Raw genomic sequence first — 12,380 nt, forward strand, 5'->3', positions numbered from 1 at the left:
TGGTAGTGCTGCAAATCTGTCCTGTGTGCACTTAATCTCACTAGTCTTTACAGAACAGAGGAGGTCTCTAAACCCCAAATGTCACACAGTTGTGCTGATCAAATGCCACACTTTGCTGAACATCATCATGTCAGCAGTATTTCCACACATTCAGATTGTTTCTATAGCTAATGAGCTCCCTGATATTACTTAGCGTCACATGCTAGCAGTTCAACTTCATGGTGGTGGGCCCTAAGAAAGAAGTACATTAATTGACTGGCGACTTTTTCCTGTGGGTACATGGATGGTGTCTTCTCAGCTTTCCTAAAGAAACCTTGTTCGTTACCCAGCGGTTTGCTCCACATCTCTTGAATAGCAGCTAGCACTAATAGCTGGCAGTCACACAGAGAGGTAGCTGCAGAGGGACAGAATGTGCCGTGCTATATGTCAGAGTGAGCTGTGTGCAGCTGCTAATAAAGATTATGTTTGGGTAGTGGAGAGACAGAGGGGATAAGTGAGAGCTTAATGCAAATGTTAATGTTTCTAGCCTACTTAGTTTTTTCCCCACAGTGCTGTTGATGCTCAGTGGTCTTCTTTATAATTTCTGTACCCACAGGCAGCAACTGCAAACACATCAAATAGAGTAGAAGTTCTGATGAGTTTAAGTATGTGTGCTTGGTGAAAATGTGCAGTGTTTTTTTTGCTCAGATTGCATGCCTGTACTAATCTGAACTCTAACCTTAAAAGCCTAGACAGACAGGAAGTTGGTGAGGAAGTGGTTCTGGGTGCTTAAAGAGCGTATCTTCTGAACTTTCGTATCCTGTTTTGTTTTGTCCATGCAGAAAATGAATAGGATTGTTATAAATCATTATCTACATTTCAGTTAAATCAAGTGTATCAAAGTCGTCGAAATGTCAAGCAAGTCTGTGAAACAAAAAAAAGGAGTCCCTGCCAATTTCTTTTTTTAAATGTTTGATGATTTTGCTAATGCAATAGTGCGGTTTGTTGTTTTATCTCACCAGAAAAACTGCCAGACATCACACCGTCTGCAGCTGTGTGTTTTTAAAAGCACATTTATCGGAATAATGTTTGCAATATAAGACCTGCCACAGGAAGTGCATTCTCACTCAGAAAATGAATGTGGGCATATGAAATGAAACTGTCACTTTCTATAATAACAACAGTTACATAGAACAAAAAGGGATGCAAGCGATACTGCCATTTTTCAAGTGAATGCGTCCTAACTTTAAAGTGCATGTGTCAGGAGAGGTCAGGGAGTTTGCTGGCAAGTGTTTGTGTGTGTGTCCAGTTACCTGGGATTGCCTATGTAACTGAGTTCCTCGTTGTTTCCTTCTCCCTCGACGCAGCACGGCCAGCAGCAGCAGCAACAACAGCAGCAGCAGCAGCAGCAACAGCAACAGCAGCAGCTGCAGCTGCAACAACAACAGCAACAAGTGCACCGGGGCATCCAGGAAGAAAAGGAGAAGGAGAAGGAGGAGAAAGAGAAGGAGGGGGAGAGGGACGAAGAAAAAAATGAAGCTGAAGAGAAGGAGGATGGAATGAAGTGAGTCACTTTTTTTTAAATCATATTTGCATCAAACACTTCATTCTAAACACTGTCTAAAGATGAATATGAAGCATGTATCATTAGGATTGGACATTTCCCAAGTGTCCCTTTCACACATGTAGCACAGAACAGGAGGTTGTCCGAGTCTCACTTAATGTCATGCCTTACCTTTTGTTTTAGGCCGGGGTTGTTTGCTTAGTAGAGTGTGCAGGATGCAGGGCATGGAGCAGATTTAACTGCAATCATGTAGCCTGTTTGCAATTGTATCATAAACAACAGTCTCTTTCCGTTCTTTGAACCATTTTGACCCTTAGTTACAGAAATGCTAAAATGTCCTTCTCTCTGGTCAATCATTTCGTTAGGGTCTTCTATTAATGCATATTCTTCCTTACCCACAAATATTTGTTTGCTTTCAGTTTTGCACCAGCTGAATGTAAACACGATTAACACGGCCCTTACTTGGGAGCCTTTTCAGAATCCCGTTTTATGTCAATTCGGACATTAGCATTCTCACAAACAGCACCTCTTCATGCGTTGCATTTGTAAAAAGGGTTTTTTCCCATTCAATAAAAATGCTCTCTGACAGAGTGGCCCAGTGAAAACATTTTCGCTACGTTGCATGAGCCTGGACCGGCTCAGCTGCAACAATCTTCTCACTTTTCTCACTCCTCCGACACACAATTTTAGAATTTTTCCAGGTCAGGCTCCAGCAAATCGAGTGGGAGTACATTTTGGCTAAGCGGGAGAGATCTGGAAATCCAATCAATCTGTTACCCTTGAGCCCAATCTCCCCCCCCCTCCTCCAGGCAGACATTCCACCTACAGCGAATTCAAGCGTCCATTCGTTCTCCTTATTAAAACAGCTGTTTTCCTGTTTATACTTCCCAATAGGATGCCAAGTGTCATTTAAACAAATTCTTTGCTTATTTTGTTAGACTGGGTTTTTTTTCAATTTGGGAAAATAAGCAGTATGATTAACCTCACTGTAAATGTCAATTGTCAGTGTGTAAAGAGTGGCGAGGTTGCAGCGGTGGTAGAGGGGGGGTTCAGGCACAGCGCCAGCAAAGGATGCAAAACAACAGATGGAATATCACTGCTTTCTGTTGCCTGTAGAGTAATCGATGAATACAACACTCTATATCTGTATTAATGCATTATATTATGATGTCAGCTGAGGCTGTACACTACAGTAGTTTCATGTAATAGCAGGTCATATATATTAGCAGTTGTGTCCGACTAGAGGATGATGATGAAGCATTGCCTTCTGCCTCCCTGCTCTGTGGCAGGGCCAGGGGACTCTGTAACTCCCAGCAGCCCTTGCTGCCTGCTGTCCCTGGCACAGCTGGCTCGCCTATATTTAGAGTGCCACCGGCTCCCCTCAGGAAGATTAATGGAGCTGGGGGAAGATGAATGGAGGTGCAGTAAGTTCAAACTCAGTGGCTGTCCCCTGGCATGCCATTGTGCTGACACTCGATACATTATCTTAGAAAAAATAGGAAGGGAAATCAGTGTCTGTGTACACATTTACAGACAAAAGTTTTTGTTTCAGTCTTCAGAATTAACTCGTCACCAAGTAGAGACCAAACCTTTAAAGGGACAAGATGTTGATGGACGTATGTGCGTCTCTCCACACCTTTTTTTCTTTTTCAAACTACAATGTAATTTGTAGCCTGCAAGTAATATTGTTGTGGCACATTTTGTGTCGCTTGGGCTGTTCTTCAGCACATTGGGTTTGAAATGAAATGTTCAAGTGTCAACTCTCCGATTCAATTTAATGATGGTGTGTACATTGACATCAGTTTACTTTTTTCATACATTACCTTGGACATCATATTGTCATTAATGTGTTTCTTTCTGTGCAGTAAGTGACAGTTGTGACACATTGTAATCAGCAGACACTTGGCATTTTCTTTGGTGGTATTTAACCGTGTCTTTACTGCAACACATATTCACTTCTTGTTTGTGTTAAGGGCTTTTTGCCTTAGTCTAATCTTCAGTGGTGAAAAACATCCTCATTGGATTAAAACATTCAGTTCTGTGGCAATTATGTTATTGCTTTGTAATATAGAGTGCCACAGTCCTAAAACCCGGAAGTAAGCTTCTTCGATCATAAATGTAATCGATAGATTTATGATTAGAAAATGATAAAAGTAGGGTAGACATGTGGAGATTATCCGACTGAACAAAACGTGATCCGTCTCTTAACTGTGTGTCAACCAAAGACCTTATTTCGAGCTATTTTCTAAAATCCTATGGAGAAATTGCATTGCTTTTTTGTCGAGGGAACCGGAAGAAGCTTACTTCCGGGTTTTAGGATGCGTCACTTTGGCACTTTATAAGGGGACAACTATATCAGTGACCCACCATGTTGTGAACACTTTCAAACAGCACGTGTTTTCTCTTCACAGGGACGACACCTCTGGAGAAGATGCAGAGGACAAAGAGCCTACTGTGGCTGTCAAGGGCCGACGCACAGCCAACAGCCAGGGGCGCCGCAAGGGCCGCATCACCCGCTCCATGACCAGCGAAGTGGAGGAGACGACCACACCGCCACTCAACAGTGAGCTGGGTCAGTCTCTGCAGTATTGCAAATGAGTCCCAATTTTATTCTCTGTGCAGTTTTATTTGAACCATTTAGCATGCAGCTGCAGGCACCAAACATACTGTAAATATAGAGGTGAAGATGAGGGGGAAACATTATGAAATTAATTGTGTCTCAATTTGCAATCAAGCCATTGCAATATTCCTGTTAAACACAGAGATGCCTAGAAACCTTTTTTTCCTTTTCATTAGGGAAACGTAATTGATAGCTAACTTGTTTAAAACATTAAGATGGCAAGAAGCAATAATGAGGGATACAATCATGTTACTATCAGCTAACAGCTAAGGTTTACAGCTAATTTCACTAGCGTCACTCAAGATTAACTTTGTCACCTTTGATCTAGTTGCTTCCTGTCCCACACCACAAGAGTGCACTGTTGTTCCTTTTGTCCCTTTTCACTTATTCACATTCAGTGTTGCACTTACTTTTTTTGCATAATTGCATAATAAGAAATGATAAGAAAAAACGTTGAAAATGTGTGCCTACAAGAGATTAAATCCCATCTGTTTGGGAAAGACAAAGTATTCAGTGTGTCAGCAGTGTCCCCCCCCGCTTAGCTCTTTGTTACCTCGCAGATGGTAAGTCAGCCACTAACCCACTAACACTCTTGCTGCAGGCAATCAGGGATTTTTGATGCTTCAGCGTTTTTTGTATCTATGCTGCAGCACAGGTTTAGTCACAGGGAATCCCCAGGTGATTCAGGCACTAGGGGCTCTCATCAGCAACCCCCCCACCTCTGCCACTGTTTGTTCCCTTGCTGGCAGCAGGGCTAGCCGTCCTGTGCCCTTTACAGGTCCAGCTAGAGGACACAGAAGCCCTGGCTCGCACTCCGCTCTCTGCCGGGCAGGGCCAGGGTCGGCCTGTGCAAGGAAAGAAGCCAGTTGTTTTGTCTATAATCATTAACTGACTGCTCTCCTTGGATTTCCTGCTTCCTCCATCTAAAACAAACACTCCCTAGCGACCCACGCTGCAGTGCTTCACTGGCAGGCAGTACAAACTACCCTGCCCCCCACCCTCTTATTCTGTCTTCTCTAATTTCTCTTTCTCTTTCCTTTACCCTTGTCAGTCACTCCCTAACTGACTTTGTGACAACTGCCCACTCCCCCCCCCCCCCCCCCCCCCCCACCATTGTCCCGCCTTCTCTAACTCGGTGGTTCTCTATTTTTTTTAACAGCCAATCTGGAAATGAATGAGAGCTCTCGCTGGACTGAAGAAGAAATGGAAACTGCCAAAAAAGGTAATACAGTAAACCTTTTCTTAGCCCTGTTAAGTACAACTTAATTCCAGTTGATGTGTATTATAGAGGAACAGTAGCAGCGGCTCAAGTACTGTTTCATGTTTTTGAAAGTGTAGAGAAGAGATGCGGCTGTGACTTCCTGTTAGTGAGGCAGCCGCTGCCACGTGCTGCTGGGTTGTGTCTTGGCGTGTATATGTCAGAGTGCCTGTTCTGAGTCTCTTGCTCTTTGGAGCCACTTCCCCTTCTCTCTGGGTCAATGCAACGTATCTTTTTATCAAGCAGGCTGTAAAGTCTGCCTCTTATCAGCTAGCCCCTGCAACTGCAGCAGTCATTAACTCAGCCTGTTTATTGTCTCTGACTGAAGATTACCAAGAGGTCTGTGGCTTATTCACAGAGGTCACTGACATTCTGCCCATTTTCCTAGCACTGGTGCTCTGTGAGAGTGTGTTTGACTGTTTGTGCGGGCAGTCCAGGAGTCTGTTACTGATATACTGATCTGCTTACCTTGAGTCGTTTGTAATGTGTATTACTCTTTGGATATAGTCCAATCTGGTTTTCTTCTGTGTGGATATTTTAATAGTTTACCTGAACATGTAAGGGGTGTTGTCCGCTCAGCTGTGTATTTAAATGCATATTTTCCTAGATGATTGTTTAATGTCAGATCTTAGGTGGCTTTGTACCATCATTGTTTTTGCCAGACCTGCCTTCTGTACTTGACTCAACTAAATTTCATGCCAAGGCGGCTGCTTTGTGGCCATTTGAAGATGACATGTCATCTTGCTTTGTGTGACTGTCAGTTCTGCTTCTTGCTAACTTAATCTGTCCTCCCTTGTAATCAACAGTATATGAAGTGCCTCTTGCAAGGAGCGATCAGCAGCTTGAGTGTGAAATTGAAACCACATTTGGTCATCATTTATCGCATCCGTCTCAAGCTGTGTGTGTGTCTGCTACAATATAGGGTTTGCGTGCATGTTTGTGTGTTGAGGGGTTATTTTGTGATAGCTGGCCTGGCTTGAACACAGTCCTGTGTAGTAATCCTGGTTAATGTCTTCAGTTCCATTCTCCTGCAGTGGGATTAGTGGGGCTCTCCATCCCAGAGGATTAGCCTGGCAGCTTGGTGGTAGCTAGTCTTCTATGAAGGGCTTATGTAACCACAACCACAGAGCCACAGCTACAGACCTGAGGGCCCAAGAGGAGGAGCTGCTCTTGCCGTTTTCCTCAGTTCTAACATCAACCCCCACACCTGCCAAAAGGGATTCCCCTTCCAAGATCACAACCACACCCCTCCCATTTCCTTATAGTATTAAATAAGATTGTCAAGGTACTCTCCCTTGAAGGTGCTTGACATGTATATGTTTTAAAGAGGCGTAGGTGTCCTGATGCTAATGTGTTTATCCCCTCGAGCTAAACAGATCTGAATAATGGCATTTATAGTGCCTGGCAGGACATTGGCATTCCAGCATGGCAGCACCAGCCAGCCCTGCCTTCGAGGATAGCATGGCCACACTCATGGATAGATCACTCTTGTCTTCAATGCTCATAAAGACTGCTACCTCATACAAGCGTCTGCCAGAATTCAGCCTAGTAAAGCCTCTCTCTCAGACCCAACACTTCTTCCTGCCTGTGTGTGTGCAAGACGTGCAGCAAAAGGTTGTGTCTGTGTGCACTTGGTCCATCGTGTGTGTGTGTGTGTGTGGTGTGTGTGTGTGTGTGTGTGTGTGTGTGTGTGTGTGTGTGTGTGTGTGTGTGTGTGTGTGTGTGTGTGTGGTGTGTGTGTGTGTGTGTGTGTGTGTGTGTGTGTGTGTGTGTGTGTGTGTGTGTGTGTTGGTGTGTGTGTGTGTGTGTGTGTGTGTGTGTGTGTGTGTGTGTGTGTGTGTGTGTGTGTGTGTGTGTGTGTGTGTGTGTGTGTGTGTGTGTGTGTGTGTGTGTGTGTGTGTGTGTGTGGTGTGTGTGTTGTGTGTGTGTGTGTGTGTGTGTGTGTGTGTGTGTGTACCCTCCTTGGCTGCCGTTTATGTAAGTGCACTAATCTGGCAGGCTTTGCTTGGGTGCAGGCAGCTGGATAATGGCCCCTGCTCTGCTTTGCTGGAAGAACCCATTTAAGGAGCAGCAGGTAGAGAATGGCATATTATTTTTCTTCTGTATTCCTCCTCCACGGTTGCTCTATCTCCGCCGCTCGTTCTGTCCGTCTCTCTCGGATGGGAGATGGCAACGGCCCAGATTGGCAAGAGCTGTGGAAGATTTGGCAAGCGCCTCTTTCCCCCACTCACTTTGTCTCTCAACTCACTCGGTGTTGTTATAGACTGGAGAGAGGTCACATTCAAGATGAAAAGCAGGTCAGTCAGGAAACATTTGAAAGCCTTTATGCTTTCTCCTGGTATCAACATCAACCCCCCCCCCCCTCCTGTCTCCCCCCTCTGCTCTCTTTGCTTACTCTCCACTTCTGTGTCCTTTCCTTTTCTCCATTGTCTCTCTGGCTCAGCTCTCTCTCTCTCTATATCTTTCCCCTCTCTCTCTCTCTCTCTCTCTCTCTCTCTCTCTCTCTCTCTCTCTCTCTCTCTCTCTCTGCTCTCTGTTTACTCTTGGACTGCCTGAGTGTGTGTTTGCGTCTGTGCGCGAGAGTAATAACAAGAGAGACAGAGAGAGGGAGAGAGAGAAAGGGTTCGAGTGAGTGTGTGTACTCATACTGCATTTGTGTGAGTGTGCGTGCGGCGGTGCCTGCTGGCAGACTGAGGTAGGGGGAGGGACGGACCGACCGGGAGAGGGAGGGAGAGAAAAAAAAGAGAGATAGAGGAGAGATCAGATGAGGGGAGAGAGAGGCTGAGCACATAGCACCGCCCCACAGTCCCACTTTCCTGTGGAAGTCTTCCCAGACGACCGCCATTGGGGAGAGACACGGCGGAGAAGAAGAACAGATCAGCACTCACCGAAGCTCGGGGAGGCAAGAGTGAGAGGAAAAGAAGGGGAAAGACCAGGAGCATGTGCTGTTTAGGAGCATGTCAACCTTACACTGGCTAAAGTATCAGGCCAGCTGGCAGGAAGAGCTCCGAGTCTGAGCTGTTTTCATCTCCTCTGCTCTGGATCGGAAGGCCCAGCCCCGAAGAGCTTCCCAACGGGCCCTCCAGAGATCAGACCGTCTGATACTGTTATCCACTGCAGGACCGCGGGACAACGGCTGGAGTGACAGGCAGGTGACAGACAGGAACAACCACTTTCTGGCTGCACCGGGTGTTGATTGGACTTTCTCTGGGAGGAGCTAATGGGAATACAGTATCCTGATTGGCTGTGAGAATACCACCTGCTTTAGTATCGCTGCTGCTGATTGGATGTTTGTTCCATGTGTGTGTTGCTCCAGCAACTAAGGCCCGAGTCAACCAGAGCTGCTTAAGATTGTGCTTTAGGTGCTTGCCTCTGATGGAACAAACTGGATGTAGATAGAGGTCGTAATAAAGTGACCTTTGGCTTTCAGGAAATTGCTTCATGTTCAGTGGGTGCAGCAAAGTGTTTGTCTTACTTGTCCTAATGTGTGTGTGAGTGTGTGAGATCACGCTATTGTTTGTGTCTTTGTTCGTGTGCTTGTGTATGTTTTGTGAGTACTCCAGAGGGTGTCTGACTTGTAGGGCGGTCTCCCCTCTCGTGAGACGGCTGTAAAAGGTTAATAAGTGTCGGTCATGTGTCTCAGTCCTCTTGGAGCGAGTCAGGTCGGCCGCCTTTCTTTTTCTTCCTTGGAGGAGCTTTCCTAGCAATGCCTTTTAGTGGCAGCGATGAATATTTCAGCTGAAAAACCTCTTCCACTTTAACACTTAACAGGTTGTAGGTGTGCAGCGGCTTTTAGACACCAGCAGCTCAGACTTGAAGATCACCCTAACTTGTTATGGTAGTTATTTTTATACTGCCGTTTATACATTCTCAGCATGACTGTGAATATTATTTTTCTTCTCACATCTGCTGCACGATGCAAGCCCTTTTGGCAAAAGTGTTTTCATGTTTGCATTAGTTGATAAGGGACAGAGGAAACGTATCATATGTTGGGCAATTTGTTTATATGCACATTAGTATCTTAGTATCCCGGTACGAATATGTACATATCATTGTGAATAATACCAGGGATTTTAGACCCTTAAACAAGTCGTGTGGTAGCTTTTATTGCAGCTATTACTTATTTATGGTATTACTCAGCAGAGCGTTGGTATCAGTCTTTTCTGATTGATCTGAGAGCTGATATGACAGGGCTGTAAACAGATGTCCTTTCCTCTCCTTTGGCTGGGAATGGCTTGTTGTCCTACTGCCTCCATTAAGCGATGAGATGCAGAGACCTCTGAACCCATGTCCAAGGTTATCCCAGGAGGTGTTGGCTCTTTGCCTGTTAATAACACCCCCCCACCCCCCTCCTCACAACCCTTTGAGAGGCTGTCCTGTTGCCAGGACCTGTCAGGCTGGCACAGGAAACAAGTGGGTGGTGTAAGCTAAGCCTCTTACAACACACACTGTTAATGAGCTGCCTTTAGCTAACAGCAGAATCTGGTGGGGGGGGGACACCAGAGCAAATTCTACACGATCTGTCTTTCTCACTCACTCTCGTTTACACACTCTCTACATCTCTTCTTTTAGCACACATACTGAACAGTTGTGTGTACGTGTGTGTTGCATGACAGGTCAATCTATCAACGCGGTGGCCCAGCGGGTGCCTGTAGACTCTTGTGTAAGGCACAATCATGTGGTTGACTGAGTAAAGGACCCAGGGTTTCTTGGAACTGGGTCGCATCAAAGTCAGTCAGAATGTGACACCGAGTGACCCCAGTTGGGAGAGTTGGTGATGTCATTGGTATGACTGACGTTTCAGCCAACGCACCACCTCGTCCCTCTCATATTCCTCCACTCTGTCTCTACTTAGGAGGCAGATGGCGTCAGGCCACGCTGCCGCAGGCACTGTGTGTGTGCATGGGACAACATGAAAATGTAATGTCACTATTAGCTCAGGAAAATTGATTCACGATATTATCTTGATAATCATCAAAATATGCTTAAAACGTTTGAAATGGAACTGGTATCTTTTTTGTAACATTATTTAATAAGGTAATCATAAATCATTAGGTCAGCCTGCATGCATAAAGGGTAAAATAAATTGAGAAGCAATATTTTCTGGTTATGTTCCTTATAAGATCATTCAGGGATGTTTTAAAATCAGTTTTTAAACTTTTCCACATAATAGCCAACTACTCAATTAAATTGAATACAATTGTATTACTCCATAAAGGCAATCATATTTTGTAAAAACGGAGAGGTAACAGACCTATGTACAGACAGACATTTACATGTAAAAGATCCCTTTAAGACCATGTTGGGCTGATGGGAACGTTCTCTCAGCTTTGTCGCTCGTGTGAGGATATTCACAATGAATCCCTGATAACAGAAGTTTACCAACATTCACCTATTGTCATAGATTTGAGCGTAAATCCGTGAAATAATCCAATATTGTTTTGTGTATTTGTTGCTGTGTCTGTTAGATTATGAACTGAATTCTCAGGCTGTGCTTCAGTTTTGACGGCTTTATCAGAGTGTCTGCGGGGTCTTAAAAATGATTAAAAGTTGATAAATCAATTTAGCGAAAATTAAGGCTATTACAAAGTATTACATGGCATTTTCCAAGGTATTACATTTTGTAGCTTGTTTTCAATAAGTATATAAATTGTCCAAAGAGGTTGTATTCTAAAGTTTTCCTGAATGTAATCATTGCAGTGTGATTCTGTAGTTTATTTATGGCATCCCGTTGGATTTGACGTCATCTGAACAGGACATCTCACTGCTTGATAGCGCGCAAAGGTCCGTTTACGCCGGTTGTTAAACAACATTGTTACGGGGAAATGCAAGTTTGCGTCCAAATGGTTGGAAGATAAGGAGGAAGGACAATCAATACTGTATATAGTAAATGTGTGAGGTAAAAGTGTGTCGCCAATGTAACCGGTTAAAACTCGAAGTGGCGATGAGGTCTTAAAATGTATGGAAAGGGTCTTAAAAAAGGTCTTAAAAGGTATTACATTTGACTTCAGGATTCCTGCATATACCCTGTTTATAGAGACAGGTGTTTATAGCTTTGGATTTCCCATGAGAGACTTCCCACACTATGCAGTTATAGAGATTGTGGTGATAGATATAGATCATGGTATAAACGAAATAACTGCATTTACAATCTTAACAACAAATGTACTTTGCTCAGATTATGGAGTTGAGACCGAGTGGTGCTAGGCCACATGTCAGCCATGTTGTCTGTCTTTGTTCCCGTCCTATCCTAATCCTCTGCATGTCCATCTGTTGATTCCAGGCCTTCTCCAGTATGGTAGGAATTGGTCCGCCATCGCCAAGATGGTGGGGTCAAAAACCGTGTCACAGTGCAAGAACTTCTACTTTAACTACAAGAAGAGGCAGAAACTGGATGAGATTCTGCAGCAGCATAAAATGAAATCGGTGAGTACCAGGACATTTTTTGTGAGTCATGTTTGCTTCACATGATGCCGACAAAGTACGTCATTCATGGTTTCTTGTGCACAACCAAGCTGTAAAGATGGTTTCTGGTTTCTTTTTACATCCCCCCGGCTGTTTGTATTTAGTGTGTGTTTGTTTTCACCCAGGAGAAAGAGCGAAAGGCCCGCCGTAGGGGCAAAGCCCTGCAGAATGAGGAGACCAGTGCCCCGTACACAGCAGAGGAGGAGGAGATGGAGGGCTCAGGTGCCAGTGGCAATGAAGAGGAGGCCCCTGAAGATGGAGAAGGTACGTCACTCCAAAGATCTATTTGCTAATTACCAAAAGAAAGGTTTATAATTTGTGTGCATCATGACTTTTTACTTATTACATATTAGTTTGACATGAGTTATACTGTATTCCCAAAGATAATAACATTATTATCTTTGTAAAGGCAGAATCTTTGGCTGGGCTGTTGTATCAGATTGCATATAATGGCCAGCCAGAGTATGTAATGTAAGAAGCATACTGTTAAAAAG

General features: G+C 44.4%; 1 protein-coding gene across 7 annotated transcripts in view; it reads left to right on the top strand.

Moving 5' to 3' along the window:
• ncor2 (nuclear receptor corepressor 2) overlaps window positions 1-12,380 on the top strand; it is a 113,504-nt gene that overhangs the window by 69,446 nt on the left and 31,678 nt on the right. For 6 of the 7 annotated variants that reach the window (XM_034212554.1, XM_034212550.1, XM_034212553.1 and 3 more), the window contains 5 exons: window positions 1,347-1,543; window positions 3,955-4,115; window positions 5,323-5,385; window positions 11,705-11,847; window positions 12,012-12,150. In XM_034212554.1, coding sequence (XP_034068445.1) covers window positions 1,347-1,543; window positions 3,955-4,115; window positions 5,323-5,385; window positions 11,705-11,847; window positions 12,012-12,150 — 703 coding nt within the window. The remainder of the gene's footprint in view (window positions 1-1,346; window positions 1,544-3,954; window positions 4,116-5,322; window positions 5,386-11,704; window positions 11,848-12,011; window positions 12,151-12,380) is intronic. The other variant, XM_034212551.1, reaches the window with a different exon arrangement.

This window comes from Gymnodraco acuticeps, unplaced genomic scaffold, assembly GCF_902827175.1.
Source record: "Gymnodraco acuticeps unplaced genomic scaffold, fGymAcu1.1, whole genome shotgun sequence".
Classification (NCBI taxonomy): Eukaryota; Metazoa; Chordata; class Actinopteri; order Perciformes; family Bathydraconidae; genus Gymnodraco; species Gymnodraco acuticeps.